Here is a 23,609-nt window from a genome sequence, read left to right as displayed (position 1 = left end):
GTGATGTTTACATTGGGAGCATAACAGGAGGAGGCCATTCAACTCCTCTTGCCTGTTCTGTTATTCCACTACATCATGACTGATCTTCATTGTCTGAGCAAAATGAACAACTGGACACGTTGTTTGTGGTGATGGTACCACTTTTGGGACGCTTGGAGAGCTTTCACATTCATTTAGAAAAGGATCAATTTCTCAGTACTATTTGAATACAATGTAGAGCATGAACACAGTGCAAAGTAAGCATTTAGAATATTATTTTAGTAATTAGAGAAATGGGTTGTGATGTTTGTGAGTAAATAGTCAAAAATGTACTAAGACAAAACTGTAAAAAAAATTTGCCTTAAGAAAGAAGACAGATTTATGTTTCCATAGTTTTAGTTTTGGATGTGGTAACTTTTAGTTTATGTCCTTTATTTAATCATGTCCTCTCAGTGAAATTTTGCATCTTTAGTGAAGTTAGGACAATTAAGCTGTGCTCGTGCTGAGTAAAATATCATTTCACCTGTACTATTAATGTTGCTGAACATTATGCAATCATCAGTGAATATCCACACTTATGTCCTTTTGGTGGAGAGTAGGTCATTGATGAAGCAGCTGAAATTGTTTGGATATTAATCTGAAGAACTCCTGTGGAGATGTCCTGAAATTGAGATGGCTAATTTCCAAAAAGCAGATATCTGCTTTTAGGTTCTGCACCTTCAACATGAAGTGAAATATCAGGAAGTTAGATATCTGGCATATATACAAAGTAAATTTGGAGACATTTGAATATGAGAGGAAAGCAAAACTGCTTAGAAGAATTGCCTCGTACATTGATATCTGGACTCTGAAACTCAGAAGCTGAAACATGTATAATAGATTCAGTTAAAAATCTCATAATACCAGGTTATTGTCCAACAGTTTATTTGGAAGTACAGGTAGATAGCCCTTTATCCGAAATCCTGAAATCCGAAAAGCTCTGAAATCCGAAGGTTTTTTTCTTGAAGTTTTTTCCTCATTAACAAGGTTGTTTGGCGTTCAGTTTAATGCAACTCCACACCCACTCAATGCGTGTCACTCAGATGCGACGTGGGTGGGCGTGGCCCAGCACTGGCTGGCCTCAATTCTATCTCAGGGCCTGTAGTACTCACTGAGTCTGCTGTTTGGTAAGATTTTTTAAAATGTCACAGTCAAACTGTCACTTATTCCGTATGGAATATCCCAAAGTATGCCTTAAAGGATGGTCACTTGAAGATCCAAGGCTGAGTGGCCTTGACCGCTGAAGTGTTCCCCAACTGGAGGGAACATCTCTGTCTGGTGATTGTCCATTCATCCGTTGTCATAACATCTGCTTGGTCTCGCCAATGTACCATGCCTCGGCACATCGTTATCTGCAACGTACAAGATAGACAACGTTAGCTGAGTCACATGAGACACAGCTGGCCAGGGACATTCAGCCTCAGATGTTTGGTTGACTGTCCTTCAAGGCAGACTTCGGGATATGCAATAACGCAGAGTGGCCAAGCCAGAGCCAAGTTTGGTACCCATGAAGGTGCCCTCAACCAGGACCACACGTCACATGTCATGTCACACCACAGGTGACCCCAGTACACACACTCTACACTCACGCACACTCGCAAACACACACTCTCTTACATGCCTTAAACTCTCACTCTCACGTGCACGCACACACATACAAAGTCTATGTGGTGCATTTGTATTTGCAAATACCTTCTGTTTTTCCTCAAAAGACACTCAAATTCCAGGCAGTCAATCCATATAACATTTTATAAATTCCTACTTTGGAAATAGAACCAGTTTGACCCAAGATTGGGATACAGACAGACTCTTAACGGCACACCTTTAATACAATGTTTGAGCTGAAATGTAACTTTTTTAAATAAAACCTTAAGTTATCTCGAGAATGTGGCTTAAAAGAAGTTCTGGGATTTACATTTAATGAACCAAAACCTGCAACCCATTCTAAAAGATGAAAGATTTAATACCAATATAGGTTTGTTAAATATATTGTTTTAATTGCTTGACACTGTGATCTTTTGCTATACATTCTGTGACTTACGATCCTGCTCCACTAGTTATCTGAAGGAGAAGCGCTCCGAAAGCTAGTACTTCAAAATAAATCTGTTGGACTTTAACCTGGTGTTGTGTGATTTTTAAAGTTTGGCCACCCCAGTCCAACACCAGCACCTCCACATGATAATAGACAGTCACCCAATTCTGGAATCAAACCCGGGACCTTGGCTGTGCTGCCCAACTGTATCAAAGAGAAAATTAATATTCATCTTATATGCTTTATGTGTAAGGCAAGAGTATTTTGTAAGATTTTATTACAAGCCAGAATTCCAAGCAGCTGCTTACTCAGGTACTGTTCGTACATTCCATTACATCCCACAACAGGGGGTCAGTTGGATTGCCAAATGGATTGCTTTTCCCCGCTATCGAATATAACACATGCTTTCCTATCCCTAATGCAATCACATATTTTGTGACATAATAATAATTCACCAAATTACAAGCTTTCATTTTAAAAGTATTATGATACTTGTGGCCATTTATGTTTCAAATGATTAACCACAGATAGCAGATTTTGATTGACTTTTAGCATGTCATTTTACACCTTGTGGCAGAAAGACAATAAATCTACGTAGACTTATAATTGATAGCAAATTATTGTCTGCATGAACATCTACCAGTATTTTCAGCTTCTGGTTACTCCTTTGTACATATAAAGTAGCTTTTTCTCTCTCAAAAGATACTCATTTCATTCCAATGTTACAACACAGCCAAAGCACGAAGCTTGTGGGTGTAGGATTTGGACTGCTGACAAATCAGTGTTACCGCCTTGAATTTTGCTATTAGTGAGGGTTGTAACAGTTGCTGATGAGGGTGGTAATTGGCTGTCAGACAAAATAACAAATATCCTTGTTGTAATTTTTTTTCTTTATTCTGTCGTAATGGTCAAAAATTAAAAGACAACTATGATATTGTGAAATGCACTCTAGTTGAATTTTACATTTTCATTTACACTAATAAATTAGATTCTGTTTCATTGCTAAGTATTCTAGTGTTTATACAAATATTTTAGCAATTGTATTCAGCACTTCTGAGCAAAGGATATTATCCTCTATGCCAATGTGGTTTTACTATCTTCCCGTTTGTATAGCCTTGTGATTTTGGTGAGAAGAATTTATTTCCATTTTGTTAAAACTTTCCTGAATGCTAGGAGATATGGTCTGCTGACAATAGAATCAGAATTTCTAAAAAATCTTTCCAATAGCAATTTTTTAACAAAAGGTTTTAACTTCATTTTAACCTCCTGGGTTATTGTATCACAACATAGATAGGCAGACAGTAGAAAATGGAATTTGAACCAAGTCTTCATTTCAGCTTTTATTTAGAGAGATATTACATACAGTGCATCTCTGATCTTGAAATCACAGCTAACTGAACACAGGTGCTTCCCCATTGAAAACCACCATCTGAATACAATTAAGATCCAATTAATAGAAAATCAACATACTGGGCTGAATGTTTTTTAGCTGTTTCCGAGCAAATGCAAATTAAGTACCCTCAGTGAATGAAAAACAGCTTGTTTTGCATTAGCAGGCAAATTGATTAAACATACCAACTCTTGCAACTACTATGTGATTAACAATGTTAAGGTACCTATGTCCTAAGTTTTGAATTTATCTCAGCGAAAAGAACTAAAGGAATTCATGCTGAGATTTAACTTTGAATTGTAGAACTTAAGTCATGGATTTGTTGCCAATTTAACCGTGAAAGGGAGTGTGTTTCTTGTAAGATTTAAGTATTTTCACAACCTTCTGTGGACTTAGAAAATCTTGAAGTTTGATGATGTCTTAAATATTCTTGAGGAGGTAATCTACCACTAATGAATGAAAGTGTTGGACACAACTACTTCCTTAAAAAAAGTTGATTGGCTGCAAGTGTTTGTTTATTATTTATTTAGTAATCTATCGTTCTATACATCAAAAGCCTTTTATGTAGACTGAAGCTGTTAATTTGATTGAACATAAGGGAAATTAACAGGATGTATGTCCTGATATTTTGTAAGATATTTGGTTTCCCACATTTGGTATTTTATGGCCATTTGCAATCTAAAAATAATGTGGTTGACTTGAATGTTCTCAGTAATTTATCCAACATCATCAAATTTTTCAATTAGTGCTAAATCTATATTGGCTACACAATGTTAGTGTTAATAGTGAGTGGTTTGTAGATTTTTTTTAAACCGTGTTCGTAATAGTAGAACATTTTTACTTTTAAAGCTTAAAATTCTCATTTATAGATTCTGGAATATAGGATCAAATGTGGATTTTTAATGAAAAATATTTTTCTTTTGGACAATTAGTAGTGTTTAGCTTAGAAGTAAACGTGATAGATTGAAATTTTGCCCTGGGTGAAATCATTCAGATTTATATATCGTAAATGTATGGCAGAAATGGAAATGTGGGCATTTAATATTTTAAGTAACAACTCGGCTTCAATTTTAAGTAGTTAAAAATTGATTGCTTGCAGGTTTAGTGAAACATGTTTCTCCTCCAAACAGTGAAAAAAAATTATCACTATTTTTCATATAAATGTTTTTGTGTATTCTGATCCCAAAGTCTCAGGATTTTTGAATCATTCAATCATGTTCGTTCATACTGATTTGAAATTAATTTTATGTAAGAAATACCATTAAAGCCACAAAATAAGTAGATTTCTCACTTTACATTTAAATTAGATCTGCTGTTTCAGGTAGAAAGATGATATTTTGATTGTGACCATGTTCCAGTGGTAGCCAGTGTTTATGAAACATTTTTCTTTACTACCACCACCACCACCATGACCCTACCTGCTCTGCCCTGCTAGCAGCCAATTTTCTAATGGAGGCTAAAGCCTATAAACATTTAATTTCTGTCAGTTTTAAATATTATCTATAATGTTGCAATGTGTTACCATTGAATGCCGTACATTGACTTCTTGGTTAGACCGAGGCAGGCAACTTCAAAGTTCATTAACTTGTGTTTGTTTTACAGAAAACTGTATATGGAGCAAATGTTGTGATCTTTGAAGGAATACTTGCATTTGCCAACAAGGAACTTCTTAAGGTATTCATCTTTCTTCTTTGTTACAATACTTAAACAAGAACAAAAGAGTAGTACTCTGTCTAGTACTGAATGTTGAACATAAAACATACAACAGTACAGGCCCTTCGGCCCACGATATTGTGCCGAGCATTTATTTTAATCTAAGATCAAGATAATTAATAATGTACATTTCTAAGTTATCTGAAACTTAAGCAATGGGTTCCTTATGCAGAACCTTACCACTGTTAATTATAAAATCAATTCTGCATTTAAGAATAAATAATTCCCAAGTGGGAATTGTACAACTTCCTTGATATCCTAGAATCCCTGTTGGTGTGGAAAGATGTCATTCAGCCCAACAAGTCCACACCATGCTCCCCACACAGGCTCACCACCCCTCTCCTACCCTATCCCTGTAACCCTGCATTTCCCATGGTTAATTCTTCTAACTGACACATCCCTGGATGCTATGGGCAATTTACCATGGCCAGTCCACCTAACCTGCACATCTTTGGACTGTAGGAGGGAACTGAAGGACCCAGATGAAACCCATACAGACATGTCGAGAATGTGCAAACTGCACACAATAGTCGCCCAAGGCTGTAGTTGAACCCAGGTTCCTGGCGGTGTGAGGCAACAGTGCTAACCACTGAGTCACTGTGCTGCCATAGAGCTTCTCTATTCTAGTCATATATTTTTAACATAAAGTATCTTTCCTCTGAGCTGCTTGCCATCCCACTTAAATAGTACAGTGCTATTTCCTTCCAAATGCCCTTAATCCAGAATAAGATTTTTAAAAAATCCAATAGAGTCACTCCATCGGCGCTTTAGCCTTTAGCCCTAGCAGCTGAATTCTGATTTTCAAGAAGTAACTTGAAATTTTCCTTTCTCTGAGAAAGTTGTGACTTTGTTGTCTTTATGACTTAAAGGTAGCTTATGATTTAATATTACCCAAGAACACACTTATTTGCGTTTATCCTCGTGAGAAGATTTCGTGAAGAGGATGATCAGCATCTGCTGTTATGATCAAAGAACATTTTTTTTTACTACTGATAACAAGTCTAAGTTTATACGTGATGAACATTGAGTAACTTTAGGTGAAATTAATTGTTATTTTGTTGCTGAGAAGATTTGCCAACTTTGATCTGATTTATCACCCATTTTCGTGAAGTATAAATTGTTGCTTCCTTTGAAATGGGCATTTTTGCATTTGTTCTGATGAGAGCAAAAAAAAGCTTCAAAAACACCTCCCTCTTTTTAGCAATGTTCAAGTTCTGTACTACCAACCAACTGTTGTTGTACTTGCACAGTAGCAAACACAGATTTAATGATAGTTTTATGATATTATTAGTTTTCTGCTATGCTTAATGCCAAAATGAACAGTTTTTGATCCTATTATAGGACCATATAGTAGAGCAGTACTTTGGAGGTTAGTTCACCAGCTGAGTATTATGCTATCTCCTTTGAAGAGCAAATCAGTTAGTCCCACTCAATGTACCTCTAATTTTCTGTTGTGCTGGGCCAATTCATTTCAGTGAATAGCAACTTTAATTTTTTTGGTGCAGCAGTGTGCCCAGGCTTTCCTAAAGTAAAAAAACTTGAGTTGCCTGTGCAGTGACTGCTTGGTTATTGCAGAGTGAGATGAACATAGAACCTGGAGGGAACTCTTACCTACATCCCTGAAAGTTTTCCTCCCTCAGTCATAGAGTCATACAGCATAGTCCAATCAGTCCGTGTCGACCATGTTCTCAAACAAAACTAGTCCCACCTGCCTGAGTTTGAACCATGTCTTTTAAAAATTGTAACTGTACCCGCATCCAAGACTTTCTCTGGCAGTTCATTCCATACACGAGCCACTCTGTAAAAAGAAAATGCTCTTGTGATCCTTCTAAATATTTTGTAAAAAGAAAACACCCTTGATTCCCTTTTAAATCTTTCTCCTCTCATGTTAAATCTATGCCCTCTTGTTTTGAGCTCCAGTATCCAAGGGTGCCTTCATGATTTTATAAACCTCAATAAGATCACCCCTCATCCTCCTATGCTCCAGTGAAAAAATGTCCTGACCTTTCCAGCCTATTTTTATATCTCAAACCCTCCATTCCCGGCAACATCCTAGTAAATCTTTTCTGAATACTCTAATAATATCCTTCTGATAACAGAGCAACAAGAGCTACACATGGTACTCCAGAAGGGGCTTCACCAACGTCCTGTACAACCTCGACATGACATCCCAACTCCTATATTCAAAGATCTGAGCAATGAAGGCAAGCGTGCTAAATGTCTTCTTAATCACTCTGTCTACCTATGATGTAAATTTGTAGGAATTACACAATTTGTAGAGAAAGCCCTAAGTCTCTCTGTTCTACAACATTAGATAGGGCCCTATCATTAATTGTATAAGTACTTTCCTTGTTTGTATGATCAATGCAATACCTTAGTTTTATCTAAACTAAACTCCATCTGCCACTCCTCAGCCCATTGATCCCATTGTTCAAGACCTCTAATCTTAGATGACCTTCTTCACCGTCCGCTATATCACTAACTTTGGTGTCGTCCACTTCCCTTTTGGAGGTTATTGTTTAATCTGCGTACCCATCCTAAAGATAACCCATTCCAAATTCTAATCACTTGTGCAAAAAAAAATTTTCATGTCAGAACTTTGTTTTGCCAAGCATCTTATGTCTGTGCCCTTTATTATCAGAAAGGAATTTCTTCTTGTTCCAAGAAGATCAACCCCAGCTTCTCCAATTTACTGAGTAACTGGGACTATTCTAGTAAATCTCAGCAGTACTGTCTCCAAGCTTTTGTGTTGTTCCTAAATATAGTACTGGTGTCCTTTGTTTGTTTGACATAACTTTTAGTCCTATATGTCTCTTCACAAATTCTTTATTAATCACTTTGTTAATCTGTCCTGCTACATTCAGATAATTGTGCACAAGCATTCCCAAGTCTGTCTCCTTGCACTACCTTTAAACTCATCTATCCTTATTCTTCCTACAAAATGTATCCGCTCACATTTATAATCTATTCTATGAGAATGTCATATTCAAAGCACACTTAGTTCCAAGAGTTGCTAAGTGGCAACAATAAAATTCTGCCTATTGCAAGGCTTTCAATAGGTAACTTGGGGATCACCGAACAGGAGTTCAAAGGAGACAGAGTAAACAAAGTAGAGTTATGAGACAGGCACTGAATTCCTGACTTTTAGCTATAATGCAATGAAGGCAACTGAATTACCCATTTGTAGGTTGCAGTAAATTTTGTCCTGTGCACTTGAATATCTTGAAAGTTGTGAATGTTGTGGTGGTTTCCAAGTCCCTGGGTGCCATAATAGATCTGTAGCTGAGAGTGCAGGATGTGGGGGCACTGAAGGACCTTAAGCAGTGTCTGATTGATGCAACTGAGCAAGAGAGCTCAGTAAAAAGCACAAGGAAAGATTTGGCTTGGTGAATCTAGCTATTAGTGAAAGGCTGGAGTTATACCTGTGAATAAATAGTGCAGTGCAGATTTTTGGAATCCAGAGGAGCAGAGACCCAAGAAAGGAAGGTGATTTACCATAATGGGAACAGCCATTGAGGCAGTTCATGATGAGGAATAATGACAAGAAGTTTCAAGGCCAGGTCAGCAGAAGTAAAGAATAATAATCCTCTGTGAAGTTTTCAGATTCATTGACCCATCGTGGTATTTATATTTGGAGGGGACTCATTGAAAAATCCATGAGATTTGACTTTATTGCATTTGCTGTTTGTTGTGTGCTGTGGGACATTTTATCATTAATCTTTTACTGATTAATACCATGTGTTAATTCTGGATATTAGAATTTAAGTTGTATGTGTATTATAGATGTGCAACTTCTGATATTGTGTAGAAAAGTCTATTGCTATTTGATCAAAACTGTAGACTTAGTATGTCCCTTGGATCTCACAATTCATTGACCAAAATTAAAATAAAAGACCACTTGTCCATAACCAGGTTGTAACATTAGCATCAGAAACAAAAACAGAAATTGCTAGAAAAGCTCAGTAGGTCTGTCAGCATCTGTGGAGAAAAATCAGAATTAACGTTTCAGGTTGAGTGAATGTTGACCTAAAACATTAACTCTGATTTCTCTCCACAGTTGTTTCTGATTTACAGCATCTGCAGTTCTTTCAGTTTTCTTGTAACATAAAGTTGGTAATCTTGCATTATACCATTGTAGCAGCCCATGAGTAAAGTTGACAAGGTGGCTGCTTAGGGATTTTACTTTTAGCTAACACAAGATGGCCGAAAGGGTTTGATAGTTACGTACAGATGATCACAGCTAGACTTTTGGTCTCCATGTAGATATAGGGGATAAGATGAGATTCTCCATAGGTAGAAACATTAGGCAAGTTAATCAGGTTTCCGTAAACAGGCATTTCTAAATATATAAGCTTTTTAAGGGGCATTTTTGAAAGGCCTAGTTTAGGCACAGCCCCAAGCTTGTTATTTAGTAAGAAGTAGAAGAAAAGTCTCATCCTTTAGTATTCTGACTATAGTATTCTGAACTGAATTGTAGGCAATTAGAAAGGCAAACAACAAATTATTGTGAAAAGGTTAGCTGTATTCTTTCAACAAATGTTTCTAGGCAGTCAAGAGGCCCAAGGCATTATTAGGGAAGATAAAGTAATAAATGGGGTAAACATGACCTCTGAAAAACCACTGGCACAGGAAGAGGGCAGAGGAAGGTTCTTAAAGAAAAAGAGGTCACGACTAGGGAGAGATAAACAATTGAAACTTAAGTGTAGATGTAGATAATTTGAACAAATTCTTACATCCATAGATAAAGGAAAGAGTGACAAAAACAAAATACATGTGGTTCTGTCTCTAGTTGTTTGTGGAACCTAAACAAGTTTGTTTTAATGGCTTGGTAAAATTGTAAAGTGATCGAATTTCACTCTTACCAGTAGAATTCGAATAGATGCTTTTATTAAGAAAAGATAATTAGTTTTGGAAAGTGTTTAGATTAGAAACAGTAAAGATTTGTTTAAAATTTAAAACTGAAACATCAGTTTAAAATTCACTTACAGCATGCAAATTGTAAACTGCAGTTGCAAGTCAGAAGGACTGTTTGATCCTCTCAGGCTGAAGAGAGAAGGGTTGTTCTCATTTTGTTAGCTATGTCATAGAATTGTAGTAACTTTATACTAGAGTTGATTTTAAAGATTTTAAAACAATTAGTAGAAATTAATATCCTTCCTAATCTGCCATACTAAAGTGAGTACAAAATTTGAAAGAGTTCTTCATGGTAAGCAAGTATGTCGGTTTTTGGTAAATAATGTGGTGCAGCTGGCAAATGTCAGGAAAGGAATATAACTGTCAGAAGCATTATAAGATCCCAATGCAATATGGTGGAGCTATCTTGTAGACCTCATGAGATTATGGACAGTCCTAGATCCTCCCATAAAGTTGTCTATCATTGATTATGTCTTCACTGAAGTGGATCTATAATTAGGAGGATGTGGCCGACAATAATATCAATGTTGCATATAATTATAGTCACTCAAAAGGTATAAAAATCTGGATGTAGGTTTGCTTGCTGGAAGGGTCATTTTCAGACATTTCGTCACCATGATAGATAACATCTTCAGTGAGCTTTCGTCGGGAGGCTTACTGAAGATGTTACCTAGCATGGTGACAAAACATCTGAAAATGAACCTTCCAGCTCAGCCAGCAAACCTACATCCAGAACCTCAACCTGAGCTACAAATTTTCTCAAAACTAGCCAAGGTATGAAAATGTTGTATTTTGCTAGGGAACCCAGAGTGTCATTGATTTCAGATCTGAACTGTAATTAAGAGGGTGACTGGGCCCCATGTAAAAGCCAGATTTGAAGTGGCCTCTGGCCTCTCCCATGTAAGTAGTAATAGAGGTCTGAATAAAGGTCGCTTTTGCTGAGGAACATAGAACTTAAGGCACCTCTTTGATATTTCTCCCTACAACAATACCAAGTATAACGTTACTGTAATTACAAGGAATGCTGTATTTTGAAATGAATAAATATAAATGGTCAATGATGAGCGTAAGGCTGTTTATAATGGAGATAAACATTGGATACACATCAGAATTAAAGTGACTAATATGGATAACTTATACAACTTCACCAACATTAACTGTAAACTCAGCCATAGCTGCTTGTTTTAAATGCAACAATAAATTAAATATTTGAGATAACAAGGGAAATGTATACAGCAAACTTAACATCATCCCATAAATTTAGAAGTAGTTAATTTTGCTTTATTGGTTGGAAGAACATTCATTTTTACACTGAAACTGAAGTGAGTTTTATGAATTCCGGTCCACCAAAATCCATAGTTTCCAGGGCAATAGTACCAACTCTCTTTAGCTTATTTTTTTCTATGGTACTGTTATGGACCAGACCAGACCAGACTGCTTCAAAATGTTTCAAGAAGGTAACCTTATTTTAAAGGTAGATGTGAAGTGAATGTTCCAAATGTGACAGAACTGATCAAATGACTCAATGTGAAGCAAAACACAATTTATTTAAACATTATAGTTAAAATACAAACAAAAGAAAGAGGAATTTAGAAATTCTTAACCAAATAATAGATACAGTACCCATCACTAATTAATTGTTCCAATATAATAACATCCCATAAACACGCCCCCTTGGCAAAAAAGGTAAATTAAGATGCAGATTCTTGCATGCAGTTCAACGTCAAGAGAGATTTCTGGGAAAGTCACAGTTAAGAGTCATTTACTGAAGCCCCAACACTTCTGGGACCCAAACAACTTCTTACTACTACAGCTAAACAAAAAAACTAGAAAGCCTGATCTGGGAGAACTGGCCATAGGAGCAGAAATTAGCCCATTCAATCCCATCTACTCCACAATTCTAATCATGGCTGATAAGTTTCTCAACCCTGTTCTCCCACTTGCACCCTGTAACTCTTGATCTTGTTATCAATCAAGAATCTATCTCCCTCTTAAGTATACTCAGTGACCTGGCCTCCACAACCTTCTGTGGCAGTGAAAAGTGCGCACAATGCTCCAAATATGGTCTGACCAGAACCTTGTAGAACCTCAGAAGTACATCCCTTCTTTTATATTCAAATCCTCTCAAAATAAATACCAACATTGCATTTGTGTTCCTAACCATTGACTCAACCTGCAAGTTTGCCTTGACACTATCCTGAACTGGAACTCCCAAGTCTGTTTGTACTTCAGACTTCTGAATTTTCTGCCCATTCCGAAAATAGTCCATGCTTCTACTTTTTTAACCAAAGTGCATGACCTCACACTGCCAAGATGTACTCCATCTGTCATTTCTTTGTCCACTCTCCTCACCTGTCCAAATTCCTACCTCCTCAATGCTACCTGCCCATCTATCTATGTATTGTCTGCAAACTTAGCCAGAATGCCCTTAGTTCCTTCATCTAGATTGTTAATGTATAAAGTGGCAAGTTGTGGTTCCAACAGTGACCCTTTCAGGACACCACTTGTCACTGGCTGCCATCTTGAGAAAGACCCTTTTATCCCCACTTTCTACTCTCTGCCAGACAGCCAGGCTTCTATCCATACTCGCACCTTGCCCTTATCTTACAGCAGCCTCTTGTGCAGTACCATGTCAAAGGCCTTCCTGAAATTCAGGTAGATAATATCCATTGGTTCTCCTTGGTCTAACCTGTTCGTTACTCCCTCAAAGAATTCTAGCAGATTTGTCAGGCATGACTTCCCTTGATGAAGCCATGCAGACTTTGCCCTATTTTACCAGACACTTCCAAGTATTCAGAAATCGCATCCTTCCCAATGCATTCCACGACCAAGGTTAGGCTAATTCATCTGTAATTTTGATTTACTGCCATTTTAAACAGGGGTGTCACTTTAGTGATTTTCCAGTCCTCTGGGACCCTCCCAGATTCAAGTGATTCCTGAAGGATCACCATTAATACCTCCACTATATCTTCAGCTATCTCCTTTAGAACTCTGGGGTATAGTCTATCTGGTCCAGGTGATTTATTCACCTTCAGGCCTTTCATTTTTTTCTAACACCTTCTCCTTCGAGATGGCCACCATACTCAGCTCTGCCCGCTGACTCTCTTGAATTTTTGGAGTATTACTTATGTCTTCTACCATGAAGACTGATGTGAAGTAATTAGTCAGTTCCTCACTACTATCTCTCCAGCATCCTTTTCCAGCAGTCAAATGTCTATTTTTGCCTGTCTTTTGCCCTTTATATATCTAAAGATACTCTTACAGTCTTCCTTAATATTACTGGCTAGCTTATTTAATCTTCTCCGTCCTATTTCTTTTCTTGTTGGTCTTTGCAAGCTTCCCAATCCTCTGGTTTCGCAATGCCCTTTGCCACATTACATGCTTTTCATGCTGCTTTTATGTTATCCCTGACTTCCCGAGTCAGCCATAATTGCCTCATCCTTCCTGTACCATACTTCTTTCTCCTTGGGATGAATCTTTGCTGTGTCTCCTTAATTACTCCCAGAAACTCCTGCCAGTGATGTTCCACTCTCTTTCCTGCTAAGCTTCTCTCCCAGTCAATTCAGCCCAGCTTCTCCCTCATGCCTAAATAGTTGCTTTTATCTAGCTGTAATACCCTTAATTCTGATTTTATCATCTCCCTCTCAAATTGCAGAGTAAACTCAATCATATATATGATCACTGCTTCCTAAGGGTTCCTTCACCTTAAGCTCCCATGTCAAGTCTGCCTCATTGCACAATGCTAAATCCAGTATTACCTGTTCCCTAGTGGGCTCCACCACAATCTGCTCCAAAAAGCCATCTTGCACACATTCCACAAATTCCTTTTCTTGCAATCCACTACCAACCTGATTTTCCCAATCCACCTGCATCTTGAAATCCCCCATGATCACTGTAACTTTGCCTGGTCAAACATGTTTTCTTTCTGGTATATCTTGCACCCCAGCTCTTGACTACTGTTTGGAGGCCTGTACATAACTCCAACTATGGTTTTTTCACCTTTTGTAGTTCCTCAATTCTACCCACACAGTTTCTATGCCATCCGACCTTACTTAGTTTCTTATTACTGATTTAATTTCATTTCTTACTAATAGGGCAGTCCCACCTCCTCTGCCCACCTGCCTATCTTTTTGATAGGATATATATCCTGGGATATTCAGCTCCCAATCCCAATCTCCTTGCAGCTACATCTCCGTGATGCCCACCACATCATACCTGTCAATTTTGATCTGCGCAAAAAGCTAATTTACCTTATTCCTTATACTGCTTGCATTCAGATATAACCCGTTCAGTCCTATATTAACTGTTGTTCTTCTCATTGTCATTTGTTTGTCTAGTGTGCTTGAAGTTTGATTGCTAACCTTGTCAAAACACTGTGTCCTGTTCGTGTTTGTGCTGGAGACTCTCATAGCCTCTCCTGAGTTCTCCTTCCCTGCCATTTCTTTCATATTTTTCACACAGTTGAATCCACCCTTATGGATATTAATCTGCTGCTTTGTTTCCCACTTTCTAGTTTAAAGTCCTGTTGACCAGCCTGTTTACCCTTTTTGTGAGAACATTGGTCCCAGCTTGGTTCGGGTAGAGACTGTCCAGCGGTATAATCCCTCCTGTTTCAATACCGATACCACTGCCCGATGAAAGAAACCCCTTTTTCCCACACCACTCTCTTAGCCACGTGTTTACTTCCCTTATTCTTGTAGCCCTAAGCCAATTTGCACGTGGCTCAAGCAGTAATCCAGAGCTTCTATACCTTGAGGACCTGTTCTTTAATTTGGTTCCTAGCTCCTGGTAATCCCTGAATAGGTTCTCTTTCCTAGTCTGGCCGAATGTTGTTTGTTCTGGCATGGACCACAACAACTGGATCCTCCCCCTCCCTCTCCAGTATCTTTTCAAGCGGTCAGAGATATCCTTTACCCTGGCACTGGGCAGGCAACATACCTTGCAGGACTTTCAATCCTGCCTACAAAGGATACTATCTATTCCCCTAATTAACCTTTTTAAAGTCACATTACTATGCTGCTTTCAGCGGTTTCAGTGAGTGGATTGGCTTCCAAGACAGTTAAAAGTAAGCTATCCAACTAGGCAAGACTGTGTGGCAAGACCAAATTGCATGCTTTTAAATTTATTTGTTTATTAGAACAGCATTTATTGCTCACCCTGACTTGCCCTTCAGAAGTTGGCGGAGAGCTGCTGCCTTGAACTATGATGTAGATACTTATGCAGTGCCACAAAAATGGGAATTCCAGGAATCTCACCAAATGACAGTAAAGTGTTGTAACCCCAGCTGATTTTATTCATAGAATAAAATAAAATCCCAAAAGTGTGGAAGCAGGCCATTCGGCTTGTTGAGTCCATACCAACCCCCCGAAGAGCACCCCACCAGACCCATGTCCCTACCGTATAACTCTGCATTTCCCGTGGCTAACTCACCTAGCCTGCATACTCTGGACACAATGGGTAATTAGCATGGCCAATCCACCTAATCTGTGCAGTTTTGGACTGTGGGAGGAAACCAGAGCACCTGGAGGAAACCCACGCAAACACAAGGAGAAAGTGCAAACTCCACATGAGGGTGGAATTGAACCAGTGTCCCACATGGTAGGCTGATGGAGAAAATACAGAGGCATGGAATTGAGGGTGATTTAGCAGTTTGGATTAGAAACTGGCTTTCTGGTTGATGGAAAATATTCAGTCTGGAGTCCAGTTATTAGTGGTGTGCCAAAAGGATCTGTTTTGGGACCACTGCGACACTAAAGTCGGTGGAGTAGTGAACGGTTTGGAAGAATGTTACAGGTTGCAGGGGGACTTGGATAAACTGCAGAATTGGGCTGAAGGGTCGCAAATGGAGTTCAATGCAGCTAAATGTGAGGTGATGCACTTTGGGAAGAATAACAGGAAGGCAGAGTACCAGGTCAATGGAAAGATTCTTGGTAGTGTGGATATGCAGAGGGATCTTGGAATCCATGTACATGGATCCCTGAAAGTTGCCACCCAAGTGGATAGTGCTGTGAAGAAGATGTGTTAGGTTTAATTGGTAGAGGGATTGAGTTCCGGAACCGCAATATTATGCTGCAACTATATAAAACGCTGGTACACTTGGAATATTGTGTACACTTCTGGTCGCCCCATTACAGGAAGGATGTGGAAGTATTGGAAAAGGTGCAGAGGAGATTTACCAGGATGTTGCCTGGTCTGGAGGGAAGGTCTTATGAGGAAAGGCTGAGAGACTTGGGTCTGTTCTCATTGGAAAGAAGGCGGCTAAGGGGGGATTTGATAGCGACATACAAGATGATCAGAGGATTAGATAGGGTAGACAGTAGGATGACGTCAGCTTGTACGAGAGGGGATAACTACAAATTGAGGGGTGATAGATTTAAGACAGATGTCAGAGGAAAGTCTTTTATGCAGAGAGTGGGTAAGGGCGTGGAATGCCCTATCTGCTAATGTAGTCAACTCAGCCACATTAAGGAGATTTAAACAATCCTTAGATAAGCATATGGATGATTTTGGGATAGTATAGGGGGATGAGCTGAGAATAGTTCACAGGTTGGCGCAACATCGAGGGCCAAAGTGTCTGTTCTGCGCTGTATTGTTCTATGTGCTGTGAAGCAGCAGTGCTAACCACTGAGCCACCGTGCTGTCCCATTATTATTGGACAAGTCTGATTCCAGACATAGAACAATGCAGGACAGGAATGGACTCTTCGACCCTCGATGTTGTGCCGAACATGGTGCCAAATCAAACTAATCTCTATTGCCTGCCTTTGATCCTTATCCCCACATTCCTTGCATCTTCATGTGCTTATTTGAAAGTCTCTTTAAATGCCCCCATTGTGTCAGTCTCCACCACCATCCACCACCACCCCTGGCAATGTGTTCCAGATTCCTATCACTGTCTAGGTTTAAAAAAAACTTGCCCCTCACATCTCCTTTGAATTCTCCCTCCCCTCCCCCTCCCATCTTAGATGCATGCCCCCTGATTTTAGATATTTCATCTCTGGGAAAAAACAATTCTGACTGTGAACCCTACCTATGCATCTCATAATTTCATAGACTTCTATCAAGTCTCTCCTCAGGCTCTGCCACTCAAGAGAAAACAAACTGAATTTTTTTCACCTCTCCTTATAACTCATTCCCTCTAATCTAGATAACGTCCTGGTAAACTTTTTCTGCACCCTCTTCAAAGCCTCCACATCCTTCCTGCGACCAGAATTGATTGCAGTACTCTAAGTGTGACCTAACCAAAGCCTTATAAACTGCAAGCTGATATCCTGACTCTTGTATTCAACTTTCCAACCAATAAAGATAAGCATGCCAAACACATTCCTTACCCACCCTATCTACTTACGTGGTCACTTTCACAGAGCTATGGATTTGAATTCCATTCTGTACATCAATGCCATTCAGGGTCCTACCATTAGTGTATATTTTTCCTTAACGTTTGATCTTCCAAAGGGCAGCACCTCACACTTACATGGATTAAACTCCATCTGCCATTTCTCCACCCATGTCAGCAATTGATCTATAGCCCACTGTGTCCTTTGACAACCTTCTACACTATGCACAACTCCACCAGTCTTTTTATCATCTGCAAACTTACCATCTTAATTTTCATCCAAGTCATTCATATATATCACAAACAGAAAAGGTCCCAGTATGGATCTCTGCTGAACACCACGAGTCATAGACCTCCAGCCTGAAAAATACCCTTCCACCACTACCCTTCTATGCCTTCTATGGGCAAGCCAATTCTGAATCCACGCAGCCAAGTCACCATGGATGCCATCCATCTTAATCTTCTGGATGAGCCCACCATGAGGGTCCTAGTCAAAAGCTTTACTAAAATCCATGTAGTCAACATCTATTCCTCATTGATCACCTTTGTCACCTCCTTGAACAATACAATCAAGTTAGCAAGACAAGACCTGCCCTGCACAAAGCCATGCTGACTGTCCTTAATCAGGTCATGCTTTTCCATAACCATGTAACCCCTACCCTTAAGAATTCTCTCTAGTAGCTTCCCAACCACCGATGTGAGACTCACTTAAGGAGTTGTGATTACTGTTTCCAAAATGCTCTCCCTCTGAAAAGTCAGTCACCTGGCCAGGCTCATTAACCAGTACAAAATCCTGTATGGAGAAAGTGATTCCTGAAGAAGGGCTTATGCCCGAAACGGCGATTCTCCTGTTCCTTGGATGCTGGCTGACCTGCTGCGCTTTTCCAGCAACACATTTTCAGCTCAGACAAAATCCTGTATGGCCAATCATCTAGTTGAACTATAGTTTCCTCGATTGCCTCTGTTTCCCTTCTTGAACAGAGGAACAACATTAGCTATTCACAGGTGACTAATAAAGGTACAAATATCTTGCCTGTCTCAGAACCTGCAGTAGATACCATAAGGCCCTGGGGACTTATCAACTTCAATGTTCTTCAATAGACCCAACACTATTTTCTTTCTTGATCTCAAAATGCCGTAGCGTATTGCCATGTTCCATGCAAATTTGACTGTTCCATGCAAATTTGACTGTTCCACATTTCCTTCTCCTTAGTAAATACTGAGTCAAAGTATTCATTTACAATTCTCTGCCTCCAAGCACATACTTCCTCCTTTATCATTGAGTGGTCCTACTTTCTTCCTAGTTATCTTCTTGCTTTTTAAGTATGTAAAGAATGCCTTGGGATTCTCAAGGTCATTTCATGACCCCTTCTTGCTCTCCTAATTCCCTGCAATTCTTGTCTGTTTTCTTTATACTGCTCACTGACCCAGTCTGATTTTAGCTTCTTAAACCTGATTTATTACGTTTCTTTTTTCTCTTTTGACTAAATGCACAACCTCCCTTGTTATCTAAGGGTCCCTTACTTTGCCATCCTTGTCCTTCCTTCTTACTGGAACATGCTGGTCCTCAGCTGTCATCAGCAAGTCTTTAAATAATTGCCACATGTCAAATGTGGACTTTACCTGATAACAGCTCCTCCCAATTATATAACATAAGAACATAAGAACTAGGAGCAGGAGTAGGTCATCTAGTTCGTCAAGCCTGCTCTGCCATTCAATAAGATTGTGGCTGATCCTCTCGAATGTGGCGATACAAACACCTGTCTGTGCCTCTAACTAGTGAGTCTCCTACCACTATCGCTCACTTGGATCGTGCTCAACCCTCCTATAGAGCAGAGCCAGTTGTGTTGCCACAGGTCTAGGTGCTGCTGTTATAATCCTCAGAGAGGCTATCCACTCCAACAGTATCCACAACAGTATCCATCTCTCATATCTTGCTATTCATTGCCTCACTAACACGTGTCACTGGTAGTAACCAAGAGATTATTACCCAGAGGTCCTGCTTTACAGCCTCTTTTCTAACTCCCTATACTCACTCCACAGGATCTCATCTCTCTTTCTACCTGTGTTATTCGTACCAATGTGCACAATGACCTCTGGCAGCTCACCCCCTTGAGAGTTTTGTGTAACCACTCAAGAAACGACCTTGACTCTGGCACCAGAGAGGCAGCACACCATCCTGGAGTCTCAAATGTGGCTCAGAAGCATCTGTCTGTCCCTCTAACGAGTGAGTTTCCTACCACTATCGTTCATTTGGATCTTGCCCAACCCTGCTATAGAGCAGAAGCAGTTGTGTTGCCACAGGTCTGGCTGCTGCTGTTATAAACCCCTAAGAGGCTATCAGCCTAACAGTATCCAAAACAGTATACCTGTTAGAGAGGGAAGAAATCAACTAGGAGAAAGTGAAGACTGCAGATGCTGGAGATCAGATCAAGAGTGTGGTGTTAGAAAAGTACAGCAGGTTAGGCAGCATCCAAGGAGCAGGAGAATCAACGTTTCGACATAAGCCCTTCATCAGGAATGAAGAGGGGAAGAGCCACGAGAGACTCCTACACTACCTGCCTATTTCTCCTGGTGGTAACCAGTGACTGGTGACTGAACCAGTGGTGTGATCACCTGCCTGTAACTAGTGTCTATGATGCTCTGTATGGCCCTCAGGGTGTCCAACCTCTGTTCTAACCGAACAATGCCCTTTGTGAGGAGCTGCAGCTGCAGGCATAGTTGTCAGGGACACTAGACTGCTCTCTGATCTCCCACATCTGGCAGGAGGAGCATACCATTGCCCTAACTGCCGTCTCTGCCCATTTACACTAAGAAAGACAAAAGAATCTTACCTCGCTAAACTTCCGCACTAAAGCCTAGTATTCACCTAAGCCTGCACTTACACAGACTAGCAGCACTAACTGGTTATGAGACAGGAGTTTAGCTTGTTAGATCATATTTTTGTTTGTTTTGGTTTTGATGAAGGGGTCTCTCTCTGAACAAAGGAACACTGCAGATTTTGCCTCAACAACAAAACAGAAGCTTATTATCAAAGGAACATAGTTTGAATTATTCAATTTCATCTAATTAGAACACAAATTCAAAGATTTTAAACACGCAGTAGAAGTACCATTCCATTGCTCATAAAACATCCTTTTTGAATTTGTTAAGATACAAAAATCGAGGGCCGAAGGGCCCGTACTGTGCTGTAATGTTCTAAAAATACACTGAAAATATAGTACTCAAAAAAAAGAGTCCCTGTACCTAACACCTCACCTTGGCTTATGACTTCAATTTTTAAACTGAAACTGTAGCTACCCTTTTTCTGGAGCCATCATACACTTGAGTTCTAATACACTCATCTTAAGTAACCACTTCTGGGTTTTGCCAGGTCTGGAACTAACACTGCCTTTTCACGCTGAGGACCTATCTCACTTTGTAGCCTTTTAATACAAGGTGGGTCAAAATCCTGGATTCCCTCCCTTATGGCATTGTGGGTCAGCCCACATCAGGTGGATTGTCATGGTTCAAGAAGGTAGTCCACCACTACCTACTCAAGGACAACTAGGGGTGGGCAATAAATGTAGCCAGCCAATCACATTCACATCCAACAAATGAATAAAAACAAATATATATTTTTCCAAGGGCTTCACAAAACTAACACTATCCAGAGTTAAAAGTGAATCTTACAAAGACAGAAATTCCTGGAGAAACTCAGCATGTCTGGCAACAGTTTTGGGTCCAGTGACAATTTGGGGCCAGTCAACCCCTTCCCCACCTCCAAAACAAAACTCTGTTCAGATGCAACCAGACCTGTTTAGTAAAATAAAAAAAGATGCATTGTGCAGCAAACTCATTCATTCTGCAGCTAAGCTTCAAAAACTGTTTTTAGAAGCAATCACCATAGCCAGCGATATGATTGCAAGTTAACAATTAGCTTCGGACACTTAGAAAAACCTACTGGTTACTAATTGAAAACCAGAAATCGAAGGTTACAGCGTCTAATATTTGAACTTCTACATGTAACATCCACATCATTGAAATTCATGTGATACAGTTCCGAGTCAAGATGGTGTGTGGCTTGGAGGGAATTTTCAAGTGATGGAAATTTTCAAGTGATAGTATTCCCATTTCAGAGGCTTTGGATATTTCTGATTGACTAGTTAGCCTGGAAAGGTTCTAGGAGTTGAAACTTGCTCTTAACTCCTGACACTTCTCCCTGCCCCCTCACGTGTGCAGTTTACCCCACCCTCCCCACCCCAACAAAAATCCCAACTCTGGACTGTTTTGAGTCCCTAACACCACATTCCCAACTGACCAGCACCTGGTTTATATATCCATTCACCCACCTTGCCACCCCTCCATACATTTACCACACTGAAAAACTGCTTTAGTATCCCACAACTGTTTGATGTGTTGGTAAGTGAATGAACTTGCCGTAATACATCCACTACTGCTACAGAAAAGGGAGTGAAAATGCAGGGAATCAAAGCAGAGTGATACTGATGTATGAGATCAGTAATTCTCTGGTGCTTGTTCATTGTGCAAGATTCTAACAATTACATTAGGCCTATTCGTTGCATCTAAGGTTCCTTATGATTTGTTTTCTGTTAGAATGGACTTTCTTTTGCATCTAATATAAATATCTACAACACAGACAAAAAATCTTTATATTGCTGTGTTACATTTGGTCAGTAAAAACAATGCAGTGGTAATGTAAATTAAAACATTGACATTTTATCCCATTTTTCCAAAATTATAGAATTTCTTTTAAATGAAATTATTACTTTTGGGTTTTTCGTAGCTATTGGATATGAAAGTTTTTGTGGACACTGACTCTGACATAAGACTTGTTCGACGGCTAAAAAGAGATATATCCGAGAGGGGTCGTGACATTGTTGGTGTCATCAAACAATACAACAAGTTTGTCAAGCCTGCCTTTGAACAGTACATAGAACCAACTGTACAGCTTTCAGACATTGTGGTTCCTCGAGGTAAGAATGACTTATACCATAAATAGGACCTAGTTGTTTTTATTGAACTGAAAAATGCAAGAATTTGAAACATGTGCCTTGCTTCTTTTATGTAAGTGCCTTTTGCTTCACATTTAATTTATAATTGGAGTGGGAAGAAAGTGAGCAAAACATAGATCAGAAGTTTAATCCTTGAATTTTTAAAATTAAGATCCAATGACACTTTGCAAATGGGCCATCTACACTTGAGAGGTTATGCTACACCTGAATGGAGACCTTTAGTTCATTTACTTTATTTGATGACTTACTAGAATCTGGTTATTTTAGTTGCTACCAATACAGATCAACCCCATCATGGAAACTTCTGCTAAAGTGATGCATGGAAAAAATTGCCGAATGTAATATCCAAGGCACTGGTTAAAAATTCCAGAAGTCTGTTTATAAAAATAGAATCTGACTTTATTCACTAAACTGTAATCCTAAAATTAAAAGTTCTTTGAACTTTGGGAAGCGTTTCAAATTTGGCCAATATTTATCCATTCACTTTAGCTCTACACTCCAGTTCTTTGTCAAGTGCTCTCAATGCTCATTAAATTTTGGAGAATTCCTGTAGAAATGACAGCTATAATTGCTGACAGAATTTATGGTTAGAGCTGACTGGAAAAGCGCAGCAGGTCAGGCAGCATCCAAGGAGCAGGAGAATCGACATTTCGGGCATGAGCCCTTCTTCAGGAATGAGGAAAGTGTGCCAAGCAGGCTAAGATAAAAGGTAGGGAAGAGGGACTTAGGGGAGGGGTGTTGGAAATGCGATAGGTGGAAGGAGGTTAAGGTGAGGGTGATAGGCCGGACTGGGGGTGGGGGCGGAGAGGTCCGGAAGAAGATTGCAGGTTAGGAAGGTGGTGCTGAGTTCGAGGGTTGGGATTGAGACAAGGTGTGGGGAGGGGAAATGAGGAAATTGGAGAAATATGAGTTCATCCCTTGTGGTTGGAGGGTTCCTAGGCGGAAGATGAGGCACTCTTCCTCCAGCCGTCGTGTTCTATGGTCTGGCGATGGAGGAGTCCAAGGACCTGCATGTCCTTGGTGGAGTGGGAGGGGGCGTTGAAGTGTTGAGCCACGGGGTGGATTGGTTGGTTGGTCCGGGTGTCCCAGAGGTGTTCACTGAAACGTTCCGCAAGTAGGCGGCCTGTCTCCCCAATGTAGAGGAGGCCACATCGGGTGCAGCGGATGCAGTAAATGATGTGTGTGGAGGTGC

The 23,609-nt window shown here is 39.7% G+C and overlaps 1 protein-coding gene across 1 annotated transcript in view; it reads left to right on the top strand.

Moving 5' to 3' along the window:
• Positions 1-23,609, top strand: part of LOC122548623 (uridine-cytidine kinase-like 1) — a 120,334-nt gene that overhangs the window by 68,029 nt on the left and 28,696 nt on the right. Inside the window, exons 5-6 of the mRNA XM_043687456.1 lie at positions 5,043-5,114; positions 22,189-22,378. Of these exons, the coding sequence (XP_043543391.1) occupies positions 5,043-5,114; positions 22,189-22,378 (262 nt within the window). The remainder of the gene's footprint in view (positions 1-5,042; positions 5,115-22,188; positions 22,379-23,609) is intronic.

Source organism: Chiloscyllium plagiosum, chromosome 3 (assembly GCF_004010195.1).
Source record: "Chiloscyllium plagiosum isolate BGI_BamShark_2017 chromosome 3, ASM401019v2, whole genome shotgun sequence".
Taxonomy (NCBI): domain Eukaryota; kingdom Metazoa; phylum Chordata; class Chondrichthyes; order Orectolobiformes; family Hemiscylliidae; genus Chiloscyllium; species Chiloscyllium plagiosum.
Note: the sequence above shows the minus strand (reverse complement) of the source record. Positions and strands in the feature narration are given on the sequence as shown.